Source organism: Eutrigla gurnardus (genome assembly GCF_963514095.1).
Source record: "Eutrigla gurnardus genome assembly, chromosome: 4".
Classification (NCBI taxonomy): domain Eukaryota; kingdom Metazoa; phylum Chordata; class Actinopteri; order Perciformes; family Triglidae; genus Eutrigla; species Eutrigla gurnardus.
In genome coordinates this window covers 14,710,843-14,736,072 of record NC_139918.1, presented here as the reverse complement: position 1 = coordinate 14,736,072, position 25,230 = coordinate 14,710,843, and the positions used below count along the sequence as shown (strand labels likewise).

The 25,230-nt window shown below is 42.5% G+C and overlaps 1 protein-coding gene across 1 annotated transcript in view; it reads left to right on the top strand.

The window, feature by feature from the left end:
• Window positions 1–25,230, top strand: part of zeb1a (zinc finger E-box binding homeobox 1a) — a 58,933-nt gene that overhangs the window by 19,376 nt on the left and 14,327 nt on the right. Inside the window, exon 2 of the mRNA XM_084008924.1 lies at window positions 20,125–20,301. Within this exon, the coding sequence (XP_083865050.1) occupies window positions 20,125–20,301 (177 nt within the window). The remainder of the gene's footprint in view (window positions 1–20,124; window positions 20,302–25,230) is intronic.

Here is a 25,230-nt window from a genome sequence, read left to right as displayed (position 1 = left end):
TCAGCAGCATCAGAATCACAACCAGTTGAGTAGGTTTAATAAGAGGTAACAATACTTAGAGAGGTGTACTCACAGATGACATGATGCATGCAGAATAGACCTGCTTGATACACAAATAACAGTATAAACAGCCCACATAATGATGAATTGACATGTAGTAGACCGTGGAAAAGTACTAATTTAAATAAAACAATGCACGCTGTTTTTCCACTGAGCAGCCATGGTCACATCTATTTAATAAAAGCCCTGCTCAGAGTCTGATATCTGCCATCTTATTTAACGGTTGTTCTGGTTCAGATTTCATTTTCCTCTCTTTTCAATACGACCACAAGGTATTGTGTCAAATTGCTTTTCTTTTTTTCTTTTCTTTTCTTTTTTAAACCCAAGGAAAGTTTATTCAGCACACAAGCTGAGCAGCTACAGCCCACATTCATACACATGGACCCATTCAGACCTGGAAACAGGCCAGTGTAATCAGTCTTCTGCCTTTTCCCCTCCACTCATGGAGAACCTGAGAAGTTTGAAGTTTAGTACCTGCTGAAGGAAGTCATGAAGAAGTTACAATTTTTTTCTTTATAAAAAAGTGGCATGGAATCGCTGTCAAAAATTAAAAAGTATTATTCACAAGATTTCCCTGATTTGTCACAGATACGAAGGGCAAGCTGACATCCACTAATATGATAAACTGCTCTCTGAATATTCTTCTTTATGAAGTTTAATATGAAACTCACTGGGAGAGAAACAAGGAAGCAGTGAAACGTGATTACCCGTCGATCCACCTGACAGACTTGATATAGGAGATGACTTACCTCAGCTTGTGGCTGCAGATGCGAATGCAGTGGTCAGACTCACACAGCCAACAACATTAGGAATACCACCATTCCTTGAAACTACCGGGTCAAATACTAATGTTGAGCCTCCAAAAACACTGTGATGACCTAGATTAGCAGAACAACCTGCAAAAAATCAAATCCCAGAACCTCCTTGATGCCTTTTCAATAGTGTCATCTGCTGCAGTCTGCCTTTTGTGTTGTTTGTTTTGTCGATCATAAGGCGCACAGTGCAGCGCTTGTGTTGCGGCGGGGAACGTGTCGCGTGGGCGCCTCATTTCACAGGAATCTGGGGCTGGATAATAAGCTGGTTACGGGACTACTTCCTGCAGCAGATGTGCACCAGACATTCTGTTTTCGGTGACATTTGTAAAGCATTTAACTAACGTTCACATCCAGATTGATTTGGCTGAAGTTGAATCAACGAAAAGTAAAAAACAGGCTGGTGTGATGCAGGCTGAAACAGCTGGTTTGGGAAAGGGGGACAAAAGGTACATGGACTGCTCTCTGGGGGGTTCATGATAAGGCCTCTTCACTGCCCAAACTGTCTGCTGGCCAGAGGAAGGATTGCCCAGTAGTGATGCATAAATAAATCCAAAAAGATTAATAGGTTAAAAGAAAAATAACAAACCTTTTATCATAAATCAATGAATATCTTTGTTATCACATCTTTGTTCCTAATTTAACTCAAAATACTGGAGATTTTTTATCAAATGCGAGTTGTCTTTTGCTTTGTTCTTTGTCTTATAAAACCATAAAACCATAAAGTCAATAGTTTATACTAAGCTTGTTTTAGCTGGAAGATGATGACGCCAGTAAAAGAAATGTGAAAAAGCCACATTCAGAAAGTCTGGGCTGCAGTAATATTATAACAAAGATAATTGCATGTGGGTGAACGGTCTCGTGTGTTTGTTTGGAGGCACAGCAGCACGTGATGTTGGTCAGGTAGCTGAATTTTGGCCCGTGTGGTGGGAGCAGTAATCCAGGAACACAGAAAGCTTCCATCTGCAAACACTCGTATATAGAATATAGTTGCATTCCTGGTGTACAGTTTGTGTCAGGGACTATTTTCAGTTACTTAAAATCTTAAAAGGGCAGAATCAGTAGGATATGATGTCAAACGTGACATTCAGAGTTGGCTCAACAACACCAGAAGCACACTCCTCCTGTTCGTGTTGGGATGCTCCCTTTCGTTTTGGAGAAAGCTTTTTGTGCTTGGCGTTTCACTTTTTTTTTTATATATAATCTGGCACCTGGTTGCTATGTTTTTAATAGAGGTCGATGCATAACAGCTAAATATAAAAATACATTCAGAGGGCAGACACCACATGCTAATGGGTCAAAGTGATGATTGAGAGGGATTGTTTTTGTATGAGTCTGTACATTGTTTTTTTAAATCCTGCTCATTACGCCTTTAATATGGTGTCATTTAAAGTTTGGGACAGCGTGTGGGAGTTTTCCAGACGACTAAGCTGCTCTGGCTGGAATACCAAGTCTGGTGTAATGCTACTGTGTAAATAATGTCTGTGCTGATGCCACCAGGGAAGATTCCTCTGCTGCTGTAAGAACCGATTCATATTCAAATGAATAGGAGCAGCTCCAACTCTACGCTGCATCTCAACCACATGACAGATGCCCTGCTTTCTTCTCTCCTCTAGTGTGTCATGTGGTTAAAAAGGCCATGTGCTCAGAGTTGCTCCCCCTCCTCCAGACTCCCCCCCCCCGCCCCCTCCTCATAAGGTGGCCTCTCCATGCTTAGTCTCCACTCGTTCCCAGTCAATGGGCACAACTCGGCCGGGTCGGCCGCGACCTTTACGACCTCTTTAGCGCTGATTGGCGCAGCATGGCTCTTGGCTTGGCTGCACCCTCTCTTCTGGTCTTACACTGAAACATGGCTGCTCAGTGGGGGGTGGCTGGGGCTGTTGGTAGCCATCCGCATGGCGGTCACCAGCTGCACTCCATGCTCATCTTTTGGCAACCGAATATGTTTTGATGCACATTAATGACACTTGACTTTAAGTCATTTTGTTAAATCGTGGTTAATAAACTCCTGTCAAACACTCATTACCTTGCCCGCTAGGTTAAAGGCTCTTTGTTATTAGCGATGCATTAAAAACAAATCATAACAACAAACGTGGCTTTTGATGCATTGCTTTCTCCACTGCAGCCAGTGAGCACCACAAGCTAACGTCCTGCCATAATGAAAAGTAAGGGACGGGATGCGATTCACTATAAACGATGTGGATGATGTATGGATAACTAACAGAAACTACTACAGGAACAAACAGCTGTGGTTTGAAACTGAAATATGAGGAGAGACATTGCACTCAGGAAATCTTGGCCCAGACAGAGAATCTTTGAGAAAAAGTACACATTTATATCCCAGTGTGTGTCCTACTGGAGACGAAACTTTTTGCAGAGCGCAACGTACGTGGAACGAATTGACCTCATTACCTTAAAAGAAGGTCTTGTGAGTGAATCAAACAGGATAGAAAACAGCAGGTCGGACCTCATATTGATCTAATAATACTTCCATTAGCATAACATGTGCAAGAAAAACTGTTATCCAACCCACAGTTGCTGATTCAATACAGGAAAAAAAAGCTCCCTTCCCAGATGTCCTTAACTAACTCTAATGGTATCAGAATAGGGCTTTTCTCCACACCGTCCAGCATGAAACGAATGCAGCACGGTGCAGTGTGGTATTACTCCAAAGCTGGGAGGACTCCTGATCTCTTCTTGCTCCCGGTGCAAGATCTCATCTTCTTTCAGTAATAATTAGCGGCGTTTTTAAGCAGATGCATGGAAGGGGATCTGCAGTCTGGAGACTGGTTTCACTGTGGGACAACTGCATGTTGTTAACATAGTTGTCTGACTCTAATTCCGTTGCACTGGTAGGATTTATATGTGTAACACGTCCTTGAATCCGTCTGTGTGGTGGCCGTGCTTGTGGTGTGTACTTTAGCGATACAGTCCTCTGGGTGAGTTGGATTCCCAGTAAAGTAAGGTTGAGAGTAGTGGAGAGACACACAGCTCTCCAGGGAACAGAAAGCAAGTGGCTGCAATCAAAGCGTAGAAGTATTGTCACATTATTAATTGGCTTTATTTAAAGTTGTATCATCATCTGTTTGCTTAGTCACATTTGATCCTGAATAAGATTTCTTTTTCATTCAGTTTTTCACTTCACAACGTGATGTTACACGGGTCACAGGTTTTGAGTGAACTAACCTTTTTTCATCTCTTTTGATTAGGCCAAAGTTCATTAATAAACTGTTGCTACAGTGTCATAGCAAAGTATATTAGTATGAATTTATGTGATGGGAAATTGCCAGAACCACAGATGTCCCTAAAAAAAAAAAAAAGTGTACAGTCAGCAAAAATGACTGCAATTGGACATTCATTATTAACGAGCTGTGTGTTTCGGGTCTTGCTTCTAACAGGCACCTTGTCTCCAAATTTGTCAAAATAAAGAGTTAAACTGCACAACACTCGGCTGTGAAGAGGGCGGACCTCTGAGACGAATGGCACTCTGAAAGAAACGGAGCCGGGAACGCGAGTGTTGTGCAGCGTTCTCAAAAGGAACCCGTTTACTGACGTGCGCATGCACTGCAGTCTATTTGTGCTCGTAATGGAATCAAAGAGTCACATGCAGGTGATGTATGGATACTATATAGCCTGTCACGGGCCTAAGGACCGTGACAGAGCAACGCACGTACGCACATGGCCGGTTAGAAATCCAGCAAGATTTAATGGTCAAGGCTTGAGTTGCATGTCTAGACCTACAGCACATAAAAATGGAATTACTAAAACGAAAGAAAAGAAAGGAAAGTGCAAGTTTAGCTGTTTCTCTGGATGCACACACACACACACACACACACACACACCTGTCTCTGTCTCTCTGACTAACAGCTGGGCTTCTTAGGTAAATTGAATCAGTCGCTCCCCGGTCGGTCAGGCTCTTGTGCGGCCCCTGGCATGGAAACTCAAGCCATCAGATTGATTTTTTGCTCTCTCGCAGTCGGCCTCCCCCTTGCTCAGCCTGGCGGTCTAGGGACGGTCTGACTAGTCGGCTACATCCAGCCGAGTTGAAAGCCTTGGGAGATCGCTGATGGTGTGCTGGACCCATAGGAGCCCCCTCTGTCTGATTCATCCCTGTCACCAGAAGTGTGTATAGTAGTCAGTCTCTGTTATACACTGTATATGTGAGAGTCTTCTGGGAGTAGAGCTTATGCAACCTCCCTAGTCTCTTATCCTCACTGGTCTGCTTCAGGGACTAGTAGAAAACAGGGTCAGTCCAGCTCCTCTTAATCGCTCATAGTTGGTGAGGCAGCCTTGAGAAAGACAGACACACACACACACACATGCATCTCCTTGAGCTATTTTCATCCTGACTTCAGGTCATGCCCCCAAACCTGTCCCCCATCTAAGCTCTCAGACTCAGATGGCTATTAAAGAGCTATTTCACCAAAAATCCAGCCTCTTGTTCCCCAGGCTGTTTGTCAAACCGCAGGGAAGCAGGTCAGACAGGCAGGCAGACTGCATCACTGTGATTAGCCTGCTAGCCTCTTACTCATGGGTGACTGATGTGACACCAGTTGAGAGCGATCAGCTTCACTGTTTGTCCTGAATCGTGTTTTAAAACAAGTCCCGAGGTTAAGCTAAAGTGCAAAAGGAGGCCTAGTGACCAGCCTCCATGTCTCCAACGTCAGAGCTGTGTCTCTGCCCTTTTGGTTTGGTGTGGTTTTTTGGGGGGGTTTTGCTGGCTAAATGTATCCGATGTGACATCATGTCAAGAGAAGATAACATACAGGGCTCTTCCAGTGAGCAGGAAGCAGGTATTGGTGCTGCTGTGAGATAATACACCATAATAAAGCAGAAAGTCAAGTAAACTCAAAGCCCCCCCCCCCCCCCCCCCCCCCCCCCCCCCCCCCCCCCCCCCCACACACACACACACACACACACACTATCTTGTCAAATAATCCAATGCAAATGGAAATTCATTCAACAATACAGGTAAAAAGCAGCCAAGCATTAACTCACTCTGTCACTCTGATCTGTGACTAACTTGACACACAGGAGTACCCGGAGATTTCACAAACAGTAGCTTTACACCACGAATCATCCGTGATAGATTACCGTTTAAACCCCTTTAATCCAGGTGTTGAGCCAGTATGGATGGCCGTTTTCGCAGAGAAGATTAGTTTGTGTACAGTACGTGTGCATACTAATGCGGCAGATTAATGCATGCATTGTTGTATGAAATTAAATTGAAGCTACTGTATATGAGCTCTTCTGCACCGCAGGCGAAGGAAGATGGAAAACGCCCTGCCAGAGTGGTTGTATGGGTATGGATGGTGTGTGTGTGTGTGTGTGTGTGTGTGTGTGTGTAGGTAGGAAGAGACAGTATGTGTGTGCACGCATATGTATGTGAGTGGGAGAGAGAGAGTTTATGAGTGAGTATGAAAGCGCAGGTTATGTGATTGAATGCTTGCCCTGATTCATCCCTCACACACACACACACACACACACACAGAGAGAAACACACACACACACACACACAGAGAAACACACACACACACACACACTGGGCTGTTAGGTACTCATTGTTTTGAAGTGAGTACTTCTGTTTCTCCTCCCATGCGTTTAAAACAGAGCTGGACTGGCAGCAGGGAGTTTCCACCAGCGGACCGGTGCTGTTCTGATTTTCTTGTTTCCGAGATGTGAATCAGATGTGAGCGGGCAGCAAAAAAAAGGGAATCGGTCCATTCGGTCAGAAACAGTTACAGACCTACAGCCTCAACACTGTGACTGCTTTTCTCTCTTCTTTCACTTTCAACACTGGTAATTTAGGGTGTTTTTTCAAAAATGTTTCATAGTGGTGCCGAGTTATAAAGTCATAGTCATAAAACATGGTGATATCTGTCAATGTCAGGTATTGGAAAATGATCTGTTTGATCAGCCTAAACATGCTTTTCTACAAATCTTTTCACTTAAATACAGTACTTTCCCGAAGATTTCGGCTGATCTGGAAGAAGCACCACAACCAGTTCCCAACCACATGATACAGAAATATTGAGAAAGAAGTGACTTCACGATGAAAAAATGCCTCTTATATTATAATAACATGCCTCTTCAGTAGTGAGGAAATGTGCATGAAGTGGATTACAATGGAATTAAACCAATAAGCAGAATAAGAAAATAAGGCCTGCAGCCAATTAGGTTATCATTGGGAAAACACTTTTTCAGTTTCTGGCTGAGGATGTCGGCTGAAATAAGGTCTGAGATATTACAGTATCTGTATTGGGAAAGAGAAAGTCGGACCAGTGCATCCATAACATTTGGATTAAAAGATAAAAAGGAAAAAGTTGTACTTGTAAGTGTCCATCGATATTTCTCTTCTCAGTGAAATGAAGACCATCTTTAGTCAGTTTGACGTTTTCCCCCGTCATCCATGCAGAACTGTGTAAAGAACATCATCTGCTCATAAAGCAGACTATATCTGAGAGTGGAGGAGCGGATTCAGAAGGGAGGGGGGGGGGGGCTTGCTACGGTAAACAGGAAGTGACCGCTCACCACTTTAAGCCCCCCACTTCCCTATATGTCATGTCCTGTATGCGAACTTACTGTACAGGTTACATTTGTGGCCAACGAGAGGCAGAACCAGAGGTGTGTTTCTGACATGTTTTATTAGACTATTAGCCTCTGATATGTTGATATGTAGGTCAAAGTGCTGTTTATACTGTATGTCTAATAACTGCGTGTGTGGGAGTAAATTCCTAACATCACTGTGTTAGCGTGTGACCCAGTTGTTGTCAGAGAGAGTTAAATCCTGCTGATCCTACACTTGTCACACACACAAACGGTGGCTGGAGTATGTCTGTGTGTGTCTGTGTGTGTGTGTGTGTGTGTGTGTGTGTGTGTGTGTGTGTGTGTGTGTGTGTGTGTGTGTGTGTTTTGTCAGGCAGGTAGAAATAAGTCAGTGTGGCAGGTGAATGTCATCTCGTCTGCAGATCACTTTTTATGGTCAGTGACACTTGAGAAACTGCATAATCCAACTCTGCTTTTCACTGTGGAACTCACAAAAGCACAGTTTCCTTTGTCTTGCAACACAAAAACAAACCCACGAGGTCAGAGGTCAGAGTGCAGGTCGCATGCTGGGAAATTCAATGGAACTGGCAGCTGAAGAGTTTGACTTCAAGATTTACGTGTTGTTGATCCAACCTTTTGTATACGTTCATGTTCATTTCAAACAGTTTTAGAGGGTCTGGTGTAGAGAGCACGGGCATTCTTACATTTACACAGTAGAGGATCAGTGATGCTTTACTGAACACAGATGGGCTTCATGGAGTTAAACATGAAGTTCCCATCTTTTTTGATTCTGCATACTTGAGCCTGTAGTGTTAGTACTCAAACACAAAGCTGTAAAACGTAAACTTTTGCACTCTGAAAGTGCTGAACACGTTTTGCTCGTTGTAACATCTGTGGATTCCTGAACGCTGCTGATACACATCTGAGAAGTAGCGCTGCTCTGGAAATGTGTTGCACAAAGATACCGCTTTCAGTCTGACTCACTCTTATGATAAATCGAAACAGAAACTAATTGCTCATGGTCTTTACCTGTTTCACCTCCCACCTGAAACCGGCAGTTTTCCACTATTTTCCTCTCTTCACAGAGCATTGAAGTCCACGTGGTGTTCTGTCTCTGTGTTCCTACTTAAGTTGGCATTAAAGAGGCAGATTTGTGGAGGTTTGCCCACCTGCTTTCCCATAGTGCACCTATCAGAGTGAAGCTGTGCTCTCTGTGTTTAAAAATAACAAAATGATGGTGCACTTCATTCATTGTGTTCCTTTTAAGTGCAAGACTTCCTCGTTAAACATATCTACACATCTTTCTGTCCAGCTGTCTATTAAAAGGAAATGATTTAGTTTTGGTCGGGCCAGCTTTCTCTAAAGATAGCACTCACTTAATGGCTGTTTGAAGATTCGGTCTCTAGCTTTAATGCACTTCCTTTCACAGAGAAATACCCAAAACTGACTCCAGAATGCAACTTGGGCAAAATGAGCATCTTGCCGTTAATGAGACAGCAGGATATTTATATAAAACTCCTAGAGGCAGAGAGCAGCTTTAATCCAAGCCTCCTCACCCGTTAGTGTTGACATGACTCACTGATGAACTCCAGTTGGTTAGACAGAAGATAATCACGACTTGACCGTGACTTTCAAAAGTGGTTGGCAGGCTGGAAAAACCAGGCTTCAGCTTTTGGGTTTTGAAACCGAAAGAAAGGTTGCTATTTTTTGTCGCATTATACTTTGAAAGATAGTATGCAGTAATATGTATGTTATATGTTTATATATATATATATATATTTATACCTGAAAAGGTGGTTACCTCCGATGGCAACCAAAGGCCAAGAAGTAAGGTTTCTCAAAATAGTTGCCAATGGCAACCTGGCAACCCTCACTGCGAGGCCCTGATGATGTAGCGCAGAGGTGCAGTCAAATCAGTGGTTTTTCCAGGCAGCTATAACGGAGCTAAGAATGTTATGTAATACCCCGCGGTACTCCCACCCCCCGCCAAGCGTGACTCATGACACACACACACACACACACACACACACACACACACACACGCACACACACCCTGATGCATATTATCACTCTCAAAATGGACTGATCATATGAACTTTCATAGACATTCCAGTTGTTTACGTTTGAAATTTTGATTTTTGGAATAAGGTATTCCGTTACTTACAAGATTAAAAACCTGATGGCTGGTTTATTTATTTTTATTCCATACTTCTCAAGCACTCAATACATTCATTTATACTGATGTGAGTAGTTTGTCAGTGTCGTCTCGTGAGTCACAGCCTTGTCAGCTGCACTTGCAGTAAACCAGAGCCATGGGGAATTACATCAGCCCCGGTGTTGTACCACCTGTCACCTGTAAGTCACCTAATAACGTCTGGGAAGTTTGAGAGTGATGTAAGAGTCTCTTCAGGCCTGTATTCTGCTTTTAAGGGTGGCTTTTAAGAAACTCTGCCAGAATAGATTTCCATAAGTGATATTTACTTTTTTTGGAAACATTAAAATGCACTTTGAGAAAAGGATTGTTGGCACACAAATAATATGTTACTATTAAGCACCTTTCCCACTGGAAAAAAATGCACAAACACCCACTAACATCTGGCTTGTGTCTTCAGTGGGAAAGGTTGAAATCAGCATTCACTCCAAGCACAAATGAGTGCAGTAGTCAGGGGTATTTATCAGTCATGGAAGCAGGGATTTGGACAGTTATTATGATTTATTAGCGTACAAAACATACAATTTAATGTGCTCTCCCCAAAATACCCACAACAGTAATTTTACCCCGCTGATCGTCTTAAAACACAACTCGACTGTTACAAAACAAATCTCATCAAAACATTTTTGTTAGTCGTCACACACTTCCAACAATCCCCAGTTTGAAAGTTTAAACCGAAACCCGTAACACTCCAAGGAGTCGCTCTTTTCCCGTCTTTAATAAACCTGCATATGTGTGCTTTGTTGTGCTGTAAAAGGGTTATTAAGAGTCACAAATCATCTTCAGGGACGCTGTTATATTGGAATCTACCCCTCTATGTCTCTCTCTGCCTCTTGTATGTTTAATGCAGTCATGAAATCTTAATCGTGTTTGAGTGGCTACTTTAAGAGATCTTCCCTTTTCAAATATTACACGAGTTTAAAACCAAGTCCTAAAGTTTGATGGCAGAATCTGGTGTGGTCAACTGATAACGCCCGAGTGCTGCTGGTTCACTCGGGCAGTAAGAGCGTCCTGTTATTGGATATGATATATGACACCCAGTGTTGCTCTTCCAATTACTGTCCAGGAGCTGTAATCCACGGATGAGTAATTAGTTTTGTTTCGAGGCTAATGGAAGTCAGTGATTTACTGATCTGGAAGGACAGTGGGTTTAACGGAGATGAAGATTCTTGAGATATGAAACAAGTATTAGCCCCGACTAGAGGTGGGCAAAATGGCCCTAAAAGAATATCACGATATTTCAGGGTATTTAGGCGATAACGATATACTTGACGATATGACAAAATTCTGAAAAATAGGTTGTTATTCTTTTCAAGAACATACAATGCAACAAAATAAATGTTATCATTTTATTTGTCAGGGTAAACATAACAGTTTGCCTTTAACTATTCAGTAAAAACAAACATATATTGCTCAGTTAAGTTTCAGTTTAGCAGTGATTCCCTCAGAATCAGATTCTATTTGTGGCGTTAGGCTCCCCCGAGGAGGGGGGGGGGGGGGGGGGGGGGTAGTCACTTTAGTTTGTAAACAGCATTCACTCACCGAAGTAGCTCCTTTTTTGGGAATTACTTCTTCTGCAGTATTGCTTTCAGCAATGTTGTCTGCATGATTATTACGTCAACCAATCAGAATATCACAATATGATTTTTGTTTATCATGTAAAAAAATATACCGGTATTATCGTGAACGATATATGGCCCACCCCTACCCTCGACTTCTTTTTTGTTTTTTTACCACCAGCTGTTTTATTCAAACGCGTTCTGATTACTCAAGTCCTCACCGAGGTTATTTGAACGCAACATTCTGAAAACTACTGCTGTGTCACTGGCATGTGGATTTAGGTAGCTTTTTGTCTTTCCTCCACACAGTGGAATGATTCTTTTTAAAATCCCATCGCTCACACTCAACACTCACTGCAGTGTGCTAAAAGGTCTACCTTGTAAAGGAGGATCCTTGATCTCAGTGGGACTAACCTAGATTCATGATAATTCTCCTACAGTGAGAGACTTGGGATTTGGGAGGAGCAGGTAGTCAGTCTCTCAAACTAACCCTTCTGGTAACCTGCCAAGGCTGGTGATGGTAAATAATAGAGGAAGTGCCACGATGCTGGTTTTCATGCAACTGCGTTGTTGTTGTGTGTCATTTTTTCCATTTTCTGTCTCAAGCAAACGTGCTGCTGTCATATGTCCAGGTGTGTTAGACAATGCTGGCAATTTAGGAGCAGAATTGGATTCCATATGGTTTTTGCAGAATGTGATCCCGTATCTCGATTCGTCATCAGGTATTTAACTTCTAGATAAAATAAGCAGGCTGGTTTTGGATAATCCAGCAGTTTTGAATAGATTTGTACGTGTACTGATGGATAGCGGAGATTGTCGGCTCCTTCGTAGCAGCTTTAGTCCTTCACTAATGTTGCAGCTGAAAAACAGTGGATAAATGGTTTCGAGCGTCACAACCCCAGCAGAATGATTCATTTCCCTTTCAGAATTTGATCAATTCGGTCAGATGACATTTGGAAAGAGCCGCATGTTTGGATTATTTTATCCCCATGCCAGCGTAAATCTTTGGATCTGGCAGACTAGTCGCTGCGCAATGGCATATTGCTGCCCTCTACTGTTTGTTATTAATGATCCTTTTAACAATTATTTGTATTTTTCATGTAGTCAAATACAGTTTCCCATGAGTTCCCTAATTTGAGTCCAGTTCCCATGGATGTCTGTGGCGTTCTGATAGTAAATAATAGCTGGGGACGGCGTTTGGTGTTATTGTTAGGATGAAAAAAGGGTGGATGCTCTTTTTTAATTCGTGTCTCCGTGATGCCGTTCTTCCATCAAATAATAATGATAATAAAATGATACTTTCTTACAGTTATGGTATTGTAGCGGCCCCTTTAAGCTCTGGTCCGGCCTGCATCTGATTTAAAGTATTGGTAACCCTGGTGCAGAATGGTGAGGCCCTTCAGATTTTCTACAGTTCCTACTATTCTTTGCTGAAGGTCCAACCCTGCAGAGCGAGAGAGAGGGAGAGGTCTGATGGGGTCTGATTGAGCACCTGGGCTGAGCAGGAAGCAGCTGGAGAGTCCTGATTACTCTGTGGACACACACACATGCACACACACACATATACACACTCACACACAATTCCTGAAACACGTCAGGCTACAGTGACTTACCAGGGAGAATTATACAGATTCACTGTACAGTTATTAATCACACACACAGGCACACTGAGGTTTTCGCTCTGACTGTAACACACACACACACACACACACGCACACACACACACGTAGGAACATACATGTGGCAGATGCTCTCATGTCTCTTTGGAAGGAGGAGGGGGGAGTCCCTGGCTTTACACTGCTGGCTGCAACATGAGGGGCTTTCCTGTCCGTGTGTTTGTGTGGCGATGGTGCATTTATAGCTCTGCGGTGTGTGTGTGTGTGTGTGTGTGTGTGTGTCCAGAGGTTGTTGGCTGTATTAAAGCAAGATGGGCATGGAAAGCCGACGCGGTGTGCCAGGATAATGAGTGACCACACCCCTCCTCTCCTGTCCGTGCAGATGACGCAGCCTCAGTCTTACCTCATGATGCTGACTTTTAACAGACACTTCAGAAATATGAGTCAGTGCTTCATAGTTAACAACTTCCAGTCCTGCAACGGGGACTATTTTTACACTGAGGTAGCCTTTTTTTTTTAACCTGGAAGGCACTCAAAAGCAGTGGCATGTGTACATGCAACACAAACAGATGATGACATAAGATTGTAAACCTCTTCAGGTATTTGTGTTGCATTTTGATGATTGATCGACCAAACAGAAAGACAATGCTGCTATCCTGCTGTTAACAGTAGTTTAATCAGACGGAGAAATCACCTCAAATGTATTATGTTATCCTCTTCAGGAAATGTGGGAATAACAACCCCTTTACAGCAGGAAGCAGAAAGAAATGGGAGATGTTTGTCTTCATCATATAAACTTCAATAAGACTGCAACTAACATTTTCATCAATGATTCATCTGATGATCGATTCATAGATCATGTTGTCTATAAATAAAAAAAAGACTAGTTCAAATTTACCTGAGATCATTCGCATTCGACCAACAATCTACAACCCAAACATGTTCACTCATATACGACAAAGAAATACCTCAGGAACATATTTTCTTCAGATTGGTTGTATTTGGCCATAACTCAAGAATCCATATGCAATCCATCAATCACAAATGTTTCATAGGATAAAATCATGACGTGATGACATTTTGGACAGACAATGTACACTGGTTGATGGAGGCACATAGTGTAGTATATTCTGAGATTATCCATCCATCCATCCATCCATCCATCCATCCATCCATCCATCCATCCATTGTCTACCGCTTATCCTGTATTCAGGGTCGCGGGGGGGCTGGATCCGATCCTAGCTGTCATTGGACGAAGGCAGGGTACACCCTGGACAGGTGGCCAGTCTATCACAGGGCCAACATTTTGAGATTATATTAATTATAAATGAAAAAAACACAAACAATAATCAATAATGAAAATCATCTTTATTTGAAGTGAATGTATGTTTATACTCAAAATAAAACACTGTACATGTTACCTGTAAGTGTAGAGAATTCCTCCCTCAACTTAAGCCAGTTGTAATAATATGAGGGAGGAGAAAATGTGTGACTGCCCCTTTAAATGGGCGGACTCTTCCTGCAGCTGCTCACCATGTTAAAGTCTGGTCACATCTAGTAGCAGACAGACAGCTTTAGTGATGTTCACTCTTGTGTTTGGTGTACCACACACACACACACACACACTCACACACACACACACACTCACACACACACAGTGGGGTAATTGTCTGTTAGGGGCTTGGCAGAGGTCCCGTGCTGCACAGCTGCACTGGGTCAATACACACACACACACACACACACCCAGCGAAGTAGCTGTGGTCCCGTCAGGCTGTGTGACGTTCTGCTCACGTCTTTCTTTGGTCAGGACTTTTCAATAACGCAGGAGTTAATTTTCATTCATGTCCAGTGTAATGAGTGTTTGCTCAGCTGTAGGAGGTGAACAGCGAGTGTTTAGGTAATGATTGATGGTGATGAGTTATTCACTATTTTTTTTGTTTGTTATTTTGTACCTTTTCCACTTAAAAGCTTCTGCAAAGCCAAGTAGCGCGCTGTCTACAGATGTGCAAATGAGGTGGTCTGGACCACTTTGGTCCAGACAAATTGCTATTAAATGAAATTGTGGATACACATTCCTGTCCCGCTCATGTGGGTTTGTCATAACTTTGGTGATCTTTTAAAGTAACGCCATTATCATGTCAAAACAAATATGTCCAATACTTGGGCTTATGACCAAATACCTGAAAATAATGGCATTTGACATCAGCTGCATCATTTAGTTAGAATTATCATGCTAACATGCTAAACTAAGATAAGAGCCCTTTATGCATGCTGAGTCACTTCCTTAAGACTCTTGAACGTGCCTTTGTAAGTTAGCATCTTCGTTGTGAGCATGCTAGCATAACAATGTTACCATTTATCTCAAAGCAAGGCTGTGCTTAAATACAGATTCACATGCTGCTAGCCTAGCTGTATCCCTCTTGTTATTAAGTGCAATATAGTCCTGATGTATGTATCTACAGACTGATAGTTGTCTATTTCTAGCTTGTCACCCCCTCCCCCTCTTCCTGCTGCACAGCAGGCGACCTTTGACCCAGATATCAGGCCATGTGGTCCAGTCAGGGTTATGTTGTGGTGTGTCAGATGCACATGATTTGCCCTCCAGGGTCACGTGTGCTGATGTGTGTCTGGCTCACTGATGCCGACAGATGAAGTCAGATGCTTTGCTGCTCGCTGGCTGAACTGCTGCTGCTGTATTCTGTATAGTTTTATATGAAGAGGAACCGTTTGTAGGCAATATTTACTTCGTATTTACTTTGAGTAGATGCAAAGGGATTAAATGTGGTTACTTATTTAGAGCAGTGGTTCCTGTTCCTGTGATTCAGGTGTATTTTTTGTATTTCTTAAAACAACTTGTTTGGGTTAACTGTTGAGGTCACTGGTGCTTCCTCCTTGTTGAGGTCTTTTTTTTTTTAAATGTTATTTATGTCAGACGGTCTGATTAAATGAAGGTCGGATGTAATAAAGTGGGATGAGACTGCCTGGATATTATGAATTGCAAACTCCGACTTGTTTTAATTGAGGAGAAAATGTCACCCTGTCAGAAAAGTGCTGTTGCTTCACTCAACAATAGAGACAAAACAAGAGACTAGAGAAGAAGTCACGGGGGAAGGCTTCGCTTTATGACGTGACGTGGCAGAAATCCAGTGAGTAATCGGAAAAGAAATCTGAAGAAATATTAGTTTGGGGTAATAATGAAAGGGTCTGTTATGAAACAAGCACTTAATCATAGAGATGGATGGCAGGAAGGGAGGAATGCTGTCGTCTAGACTTCCCTCTTCCTCTCGTAGCAGGCCTCTCCTCCAGATGGAGGATTAACAATTCATTTGACGCATTGTCATGATGGCGTGGTGGACACGTCTCTTCTCTCTCTCTCTCTCTTTCTCTCTCTCTCTCTCACACACACACACACACACACACAGAGGGAAGTTGTTGTGCGGCTGGATGTTATGTTTACATCAGGTGTGTTGGGAAGCGCTTGTGTTTTTGTCTTTTCCATTCTGCTCAGTAGAGCCCCCTGTCTGATGTCACGGTAACTGCACCGAAAAGAGCAGAGAAAGCACATGATGATGATCATTAACCTCTGGCTTATTTGCAGTCAGGGTGCACTCACATATTGTCTGCACACCATGTTTCTAATTTCAGCCAGACCTAACTGGCTGCCTCACCACATTTAGAAGTCACACAAAGCGCGGTCGTGTGTGCTAACCTGATCAGGCTCTAATCTGATCTCATTTTGCTGCACTCGGAGCACTAGTTTGCTTTTGTTTACCACAGAGTACGCTTCTCTTTTTAAGGATTTTCTTTGTCACTCGCTAGTGGAAAGTTGCAGTGACCTACATACCTGACAGCATAATATTATTTAGGCAGATAGAACAAACAGCATCTAAATTGGTGGGGAAGAGAAATGAAGCAAATCCAACATAACTGGATGATTTTTTAATGAGAATATTATCTGACTGAAGAGACTCATTGTAATATCGTATGCACTGAAGAAGAACAGTTTCATTGTGTATTTTAAAGCAGCAGACGTCTTTCTCATTCCCATCCTTGGGGATTTTGCTCAAGTCTACCAAGTAAAAGGTAGAGAAAACTGCTAAATGATTAGGAATTGCATTTGAAATATTATTTTATCACTATATGTAAGCAAAACCCAAGCAAAACATCTGACTCAAGTCAAGACATGTGTGCTGTACAGCATTTTGACCCAAATCTACAAATTCAATGGCGGAATGAATATCATTTAAGAGTAGAGTGCCTTCTCAGTCATTCTGTGTTATATCTGGAGCTCAGCTGATTGTTGCTGCCTCCAGCCACCATTGTTAGGAATTACTCATCATCAGTTTGCAACAGGAACCCTCTGGTGTGTAGAACAGACGTAGGCCTTAGTAGAGACCTTTCTAATATTGGAATTGCCACAAGCCTGTCTGGTTTATAATGTGTGTTCTTGTCTGAATGAAGGGAGAAACAGTTTGTGGAGCTTTAAGAAGTCGCTGCCTGCAGTGGAAGCGTGTTTTGGCCGACTGTCTGCAGGGAAGTTATTAACTGCTCAGCTGATCTGCAGCCGGTCAGACCATCGCGGTTCACTGTTATCATTTAGCTTTTTGGTCCCACCAGGACCAGAGCAACACCCGATGCTGGAGAAGCTGAAACCAGGACTACGTGGGGGCAGTCTGTCAGACCCTGTAAAATGAGAGGTTTTCAAAACAGACACTGGTGCTCAGAAACACTACCTTGTTTGCCCACAGGGAGCGCCAAAATCAACACAAAATAAAAGTTCCTCATAGTGGCTTTACCTTCTTTAACGTGTGCTCTGTAAACACGACCTTTGTACGACTACAATGCAACTTTTACACTCGGTTTACTGTCGTCTGGTTGTGATGTGTGACCCAGAAGGAGACTGAGCTACAGGTCATACGTAAGATGTATTCTGCCTCCGGGGTTAGATTAGGTCGCAGCAAGACAAATAGCCATGTGACTATTTTTAATCAATATTTTGTTGTTACTGATAACATTTTTGTCTTGGAATAGATTGTGTTTTGAAATCAAAATATGTCTTTCGAGAGAGTAAAGGCCAAATGTTAGCTGCTACTCTAGATGACAGACAGTCATATGTTACTCTTATCTGCAGCAAGACATTTCCCATCATGTCAATTTTAGAGTGATGACATGTGTAACTGAACTTGTATGAGGATGCAGTTGCTGTGTTTTTATTTTAGGTGACTGTAGATGGACAGAAATGTGGTTGGACAAAACAAGAGTCAATTGTCATATAGAACTCTAATTTCTCATATAATCTAATAATACCACAACCTTTAACATACAAATTTTGAATTAATTTGATTTGAAACAGCAACCAGCAAAAATTGTTTGCATGTTGTGTTTTTCTCCGTCATCTGGCCTATATGAAATCACAAATGAGAGACCTGCACACACAAACATATTATGCTCCTCAGTCTCTTTCTGCTCCTGCCTCTTACATCGATCCAGACGTGAATTGATCTCTCTCTCTCACTCACACACACACTCACACACACACACACACACACACACACACACACACACACACACACACACACACACACACACACACACACACACACACAGTTTTGCATTCACATCTCCACTCGTCTGTCTGGAGCAGTGACAGCATCGTCTCCGGAAAGCACCGCATCACTCCTGGAGTGTGTGTGTGTGTGTGTGTGTGTGTACGTGCTTGTGTTAGTGTAGAAAGTCAGCGTGCTCAGGGTGTGTCTTGAATGTAGGTGGGTGTCATCAGGTCTGCAGTGTGTGCATTTAACGAGGGTGGAGGAAAACAATAACATATCAGTGTTTATTATACTAGTTTGTCTCTTTGTTTCTGTACATTTCTCCTAACCTCACCAAAAGTTAGCATTATATAATGCCTTATATGCATATTTCAACATATTTCAGAAAATAAATATTTGTTTAATGTAGGTAATAAAGTGTAAAAGTTATTATCTATTACTTCGTTTTGTTCCCACTCCCAGTATCATTCCTGTCTATATTGTGAAGGTTTAAACAGAGGGGTTTTTTTCAAAACAAATGAGCACATTTATTAAGATAATTTCTCATTTGCATGTATAATAACATCATTTTTCAGAAAACCTGTAACACAAAAAAAACAAAGTGTCTTAATGTAAGTAAACTAACAATTGGAGAATTCCGTTAAAAATGTCCCTTTTGTCGTGTTTAAAGTTTGTGAGAGCTTAACGGCGCTACCTGGAATAGCTTCCCATTTCATGAACCACACTTGGTGCACACACAGAGAGCTTGTTTTGTGTGTGTGTGTGTGTGTGTACGCACACCTGTCACCTGTGAACAAACAACCCGAGTTTTCCTCCTCATTAGGTGACTTCAGCACCTCTGCCAAGACGTACAGCTACCCCACGGCGGGCAAACACACACTCGCACGCACACACTCGCACACACTCACAAACGCACACTCATTGGTGTTCACACAGTCATGAGTGCACACATGCTGACAACGAAAAAGCAATTAGATGCCTAGTGTGTAGTGCTCATCATCACTTGCATCCACGTATACCCTCACGTCTCCATCATCTACAACTTTTGTGCTAAACGTGTGTGCGCGCACACACACACACACACACACGCCCTGCTAAATTCATTCAGACCACTCCAGTTGGTCCATTTTTCATCCTGAGCTTCCATTAGGAAAGTGTACCCCACAGACAAACTCACTGACTGCAGCACAGTGTAAAATAGATTTGCTTTCTGAGGCTGATATACAAGTGATTATTTTTCCCCTTGGCTGCGGTTTGTCCTTTTTTATGTCTGCTCCGTGTACCTGAAGGGAGGGAAATTGTGTGTACCTCGAGTCAGTGGTAGATTGTGGTGATGAAGATTATGTTTTGCAATGTTTGGAGTAAATCGCAGGCAGAAGATCTGGAGACATGAAATTTGGTTTGGAGCTGAGACTCTTTTTTTTGTGGTTTCAGTCAGTTAATTGGGCGTTGGGATGTTAGGATCTCCGTAAAATATTACGCTAAAGAAAGCGTTCTCTTTCACACACCGTTTCTGGTTTTCATCTAGCAGCAGCTCCTTCCAACACAGGCACATTTCTCCATCCAGCTCGGATGCAGATCACACCGACAGGCAGTCGTTGTAGATGATTACCTATATTCTCCATCCATGTAAATCCGACACTGATTACAGCAGCAGGTTGCCGGCTTCACTGCACTGGTGATTCAGAATGAGGGCTATTTAAAAAAATACAAATAAAGAAGTGTAGCTGTTAATCTCTGTGTCTTCATCTCTGTGTCTCTTTTCTGCAGTGACAGACTTCAACAATGGCTTGGAGGCCAGCTCAGACTCAGACGACGAGGACAAGCTACACATTGTGGAGGAGGACAGCCTGCAAGAGCCTGAGGTCGCCAACGGCGACGGGACCAAAGCGCAGGACAGCCATGACGCCACCACAGTATTACCCCACAACGGCCCTTCGAACGGAGGTGAGACATTAGTGTGTCGGAGGTGCTGACAGTAGTATGTAAGACATATCTTTGTAGAAGTAAATGTGGGTCAGACGATCCCGGGCTTTAGGCTGGGCTTTCTACATTGATCTTCATTTCATCTGTTAATCCTGGGAACGTCTGCTGAGCATGTTCGCTCTGTCCCAGCGGCGCCCTCTTTCAGATTCACACAGCAACAAACATTCTCAGCCGGGAGCTGAAAGTTCAACTTTTACACAGCTGCACCTTGGTAGTTGTAGTTCAGGGAGCGTTAATTGCACAGATTCTCCCAGAGCGCCTGCAGAGTTGAATCAACGGTACTGAACTCAAATCAGGTTCCGGACTGTAATCGAACTGGGCTAGCATAGTTGCTAATGTGCACAAAAACCATAATGATGTACATTCATAATGGAGTGATTGAGCTCAGTGTATGGTAGTGATATCTTCTGTTTCAGTAGATGCATTAGAACAGGTGGCGTGATTATTCAAGCAACTGTTGTCGAGTGGAACCAAGTCAGGGCAGAAGCAGATTTATGTTCACAATGCTGGTCGTGCCTTATTGTGCAACAGTGCTACATTAGCTAACGTATATGAACTGCTGTTTTCCCGTCTCTGCTGGTTAATTGAGTAATGTGATGGAAAAACGCCCCTAGGTTAAACATGTCAACTAAGCATTCGGCTGCGAGTGTGTGGAGTCAGCGATGCACAGCTCGGTGCGGTGTGTGACACGTTCAGATCAACAGAGACGTGAAGAGCGATCACAAGGTGGAGGATTGGAACAAATGAGAGCGTTCGACAGTGAAAACGCGACGCATGCATACAGAGAAACAGAAGGAGTCGGAAGAACGGAAAGTAAGCACATCTGAGGAATAGACACGCTTCAATTATGTATAATCTTGCTAGTTATGCAGAGGTTTTTCTGTGTAATCTCCAGTTCTCACATCCAGATTTACAAATCCCATACATTCCCTGAAAGGATAACACCTTTCAATAAAATAGCAGGTGGTCTGAGCGCCGTAGAATCAGAATAAGGTTTACAGCATCACTTTGTTTGGTGCATACGATACAAAAACATGAAGAGGGAATAAAAGTACAGGGGAAGTATTGCAAAAATCAAGAACGGAAATAGAAAAATTACAATAAAAAAAGTATGAAAAAGACTTTTAAAAATGTAAAAAAAGTATGTGCTGATATCATTTTATATTAACTCAACACCTGTGCGATGCACCTGACAGAAGATAATGAACCAAACAGAGCAGAGATACGTGCGGTTATCTGGGTCACTGTCTGTGTGAACTACAACCTCTTTTCTCCACTTTTCATCGTTCCGTATGAAGGCAACCGTCTACTCTTCTGCTTTACACGGCAGGAGGCACAATGCAAACACGAGCAGATTATTGAACCGCTGCTCAGATGAAGTTAGCGTCTGGTGAAGTGAAAATCAGAGTGAAACTCTAATCTCGTCAGAGCTTTGAAGCAGAGAAGTGAGGCATTTAGAACATATGCAAAAGACCACGTTATTGTTCAGTAATTGTAGTGGAAGACCAGCGGCCAATAAGAGTTGATGAAACTAAAATTAAGTTTCATCAAAATACAGACATGGCAGAAGTGTAGGGCCAGCTTCTCATGATGTAACTGCTGCTGTGAACCACATTTACAAAGCAACCAATCAGAACGCAGCATGAAAAGTTGCAGACAGGCTGACAAAGCTGCAGTGCTTGTATACGCGTATGTTATCTTGTTCTGACCTTAACTTGATGTCAAGGGGAACACAGGAAGTAACATAACACCAGCACAACAAACAACTCATCCTGTACTAACGTACTGCATACATCCAATCAGTATGTACTGCGTACTGCATACAAAATGACAAGTATGATTTTACCCGGCACTGTTGGCACTCAAATGCTTAAAGCACCGGCCCGCCAGCAGCTCTGTCACATCTCTGAAAAAGGTTGCAGCAAATTTCCAAACAGATGTTATTTGAATAAACGTACCTCACTACGGGAATGTAAACATATGACAACTTTATAAATGACACATTAACTGCTTTTATTGTGCCTCAAAGCAGGCAGATGCAATGCATTCCAACACAAACACAAATCTACAAATCCTTCACACTATTTTACACAGTCTGGTTAGGATTCGCCAGGATTTATGAGATCCATCTCGCGATGCAAACCTGTCATATTATTGCTCTCACACAGCGTGGGTGTGTTATTAAGCGTTGATGATTTATTTGTCTGTGTACATCTGCCTGCTCTCTCTTTGATCAGATTAGTTCAATCCTCTCTCAGCCTTGGGGGACGCCTGCTCGCTCACACAGCCAGATGTTTAGCCCTCATCTCCCTCTCTGACTTTCTGTACAACACTGCATCCTATAGGCTAATGACACACACACACACACACACACACACACACACGTAGCCCCTCCTCCTTCCTTACTGAATCTCCTCCTCTCCATCCCTCTCTAATAAAACACAAGGATGAGCTTCATCATCATTCCTTGTCATCTCTGACCTCAGACTGGCGTCTCTGTTTAAAACGAATGACTCAGTTTTTCCCCAAAAAACAGAGCCCGCCTAACTATCAAGGTGCCAAGTCTGAAGAAATATTACATCACCCAAATGTGAGGTATTTAAATGTTAAGGGTGTCATAAAAAGGATAGGACTTATTTTTTATGTCTTGCCACGTATCCATGTGACACAAGAATGAGGCACGAGACCCGAACACGCAAACCACACGGGCTGGAGGGAGTCGGTGAAGCCTTTAATGGCAAAAATGATGGGTTCACGGGAAGGCAGTCAGCGGAGCAAACAGCAGAGCGAGGTCAAAAAACACTAGAACATGTAAAGTAACTCCGGGAAGCTTTCTCTCAAGGAACAAAGAGAATGTGGCAGGGAAGTGAGGGGAAGACTCCGACTAAATCCAGCAGGAGGCGGGGAGACGACGAGGCACAGGTGAGACACATTAGGGCAGAGGGGTAATCAAGCAGGCCGGGAACAGGAAATTACAAAATAAAACAGGAAATGAAACACAACAACTGAAAGTAACAAGAAATCTTGACACATGTTGTCTGCAGATGCTCTATGCTCATTAGAATGTGATGTTCCTTGCTGCATAAATTAACATATTGAGGAAAAACAAACACTTAATGTGCTAATGCACTTTTTTTATGCATCACATTGCAACACGTTTTGAATGCAACTAACAATTATTTTAATTATTTATTCATTTGCAGATTATTTTGTCACACAAAAGCCTGATATGAAGTACGGATGCCTTATTTTGTGTGACCAAGAATCTATAATTTGTTTACTATGACATAAGACAAGGAAAAACAGCAAGATGTCACATTTAAGGAGCTGGAAAAGAGGATATTTGGCATAATTTGCTTAAAAAAATGACACTTTTTGCAAGTTGTTTTTCAATTATTTCAGCTCTACTTTTCGGTGCATATTCCGTGAACATTATGTAGCGCGTATAGACAGAGATGTTGCCTGAGATATTAGTGACAAATCACTTTTTAATGAGTTTCCTCATTAGCAGTGCCGGGACTGTGTGTGACGATGAGTTGAGTCAGTTACACGTGTGTTTTTATTTGTCCACTAGTAGTTTAACACAGAGCAGGTTTAGTCACGCAGGAAGCATCAGGTCTTCTTCATTAAACTCTGCTTATCAATCAGCTTCCTGCTGTCCTTCCTCTTATTCTGCCCTTGCATTGTTTCAGAAGTTTCACCAGTTGCAGGAAGTGCAGACAGAAAGACTCTTGGAAGCTTTCTGTCTTTGTTTTGTTTGTTAAACTTTCACTTCCAGAAAGCTGAAAGAATTTAAACCTCCAGATCCTACGACAGTTTGCCGGATCAGCACGCTCTCAAAAGCGTGACGCACCTTAGCACAAGAACCAAACAACAAAACTACCACAAGATTTAATAAGCAGAGGCAGAACCAAGTCTGCATTCAATGGCAGAGGTTGATTGGCTTGTGTTTACGCCGCTTCTCAATGGCCCTTTTAATCCTCCATTCCCTGCAAACAGCTCAGCCTACGCAAGCATCTGCCTTCATCTCAACAGCAGTCACTTACAGCCAAGCAGGAAATACTAAAACCATGGAGACGGCGAGAATGTGACACTGAGAGATATTGCTCTCGAAGCTTGTTTCATTGTTTCTGAATAAAGCCTTACATGGTGTGAGCAGTGCTGCTCGCTCTCTTTCACTTTATGTCTCTCCCTCTCTCAGCTCGCTCCATTTTCCTTCTGTGTACTTGTTTTTCTACACTCACCGGCCTCTTTTCATCTCTTTGTATTCTTCTATGCCTTCTTTGCCTTTTTGTTTCCCTGTTTTCCTCCTTTTCTTCTTCTACTCAGAATCCAACCACGGAGATTGTGTGAAAGCCTCGGTGTTTGAAGTGATAGGTGGTGCTTAGACTTGGGATATTATTAGCTGTTAATTATCCACAGAGAGTTTGCCAGCTTTGTTGTTGTTCGGTAAACCTCCACTAGCATCGCTTATTTGACTTTTTGCTTCTTTTTATTGTTGAACCAACGAACTTCTCAAACTTTTTCGGCCTCATCCTTTCGTTGCTCTAGCACAGTGTTTCCCAAACTTTTTGGCTACAACAGGCTATGAATCATAAGAAGAGGGAATTTGTGCGTAAATGAACCTTATTTCCACATCATCCAGCTGTTATTGAAAACACAAACGTGTTCACTGCTTTATGAATGAAACTAAATCACTGCATTAAATTAACAGGCATATTCTTTTCATTTCCTCCTATCAATAAAACCAACACAATGTACGCCAGCCTTTCATATTAAAGTCAATGTTATAAGTGAGCTACAATTATCACATCAGGTGGCTTAAAGGTGTACTGCAGAAATTAATGTTTAATGAAAGACTGGAAGGAACTCTGCTTATTTGTCTGGAGC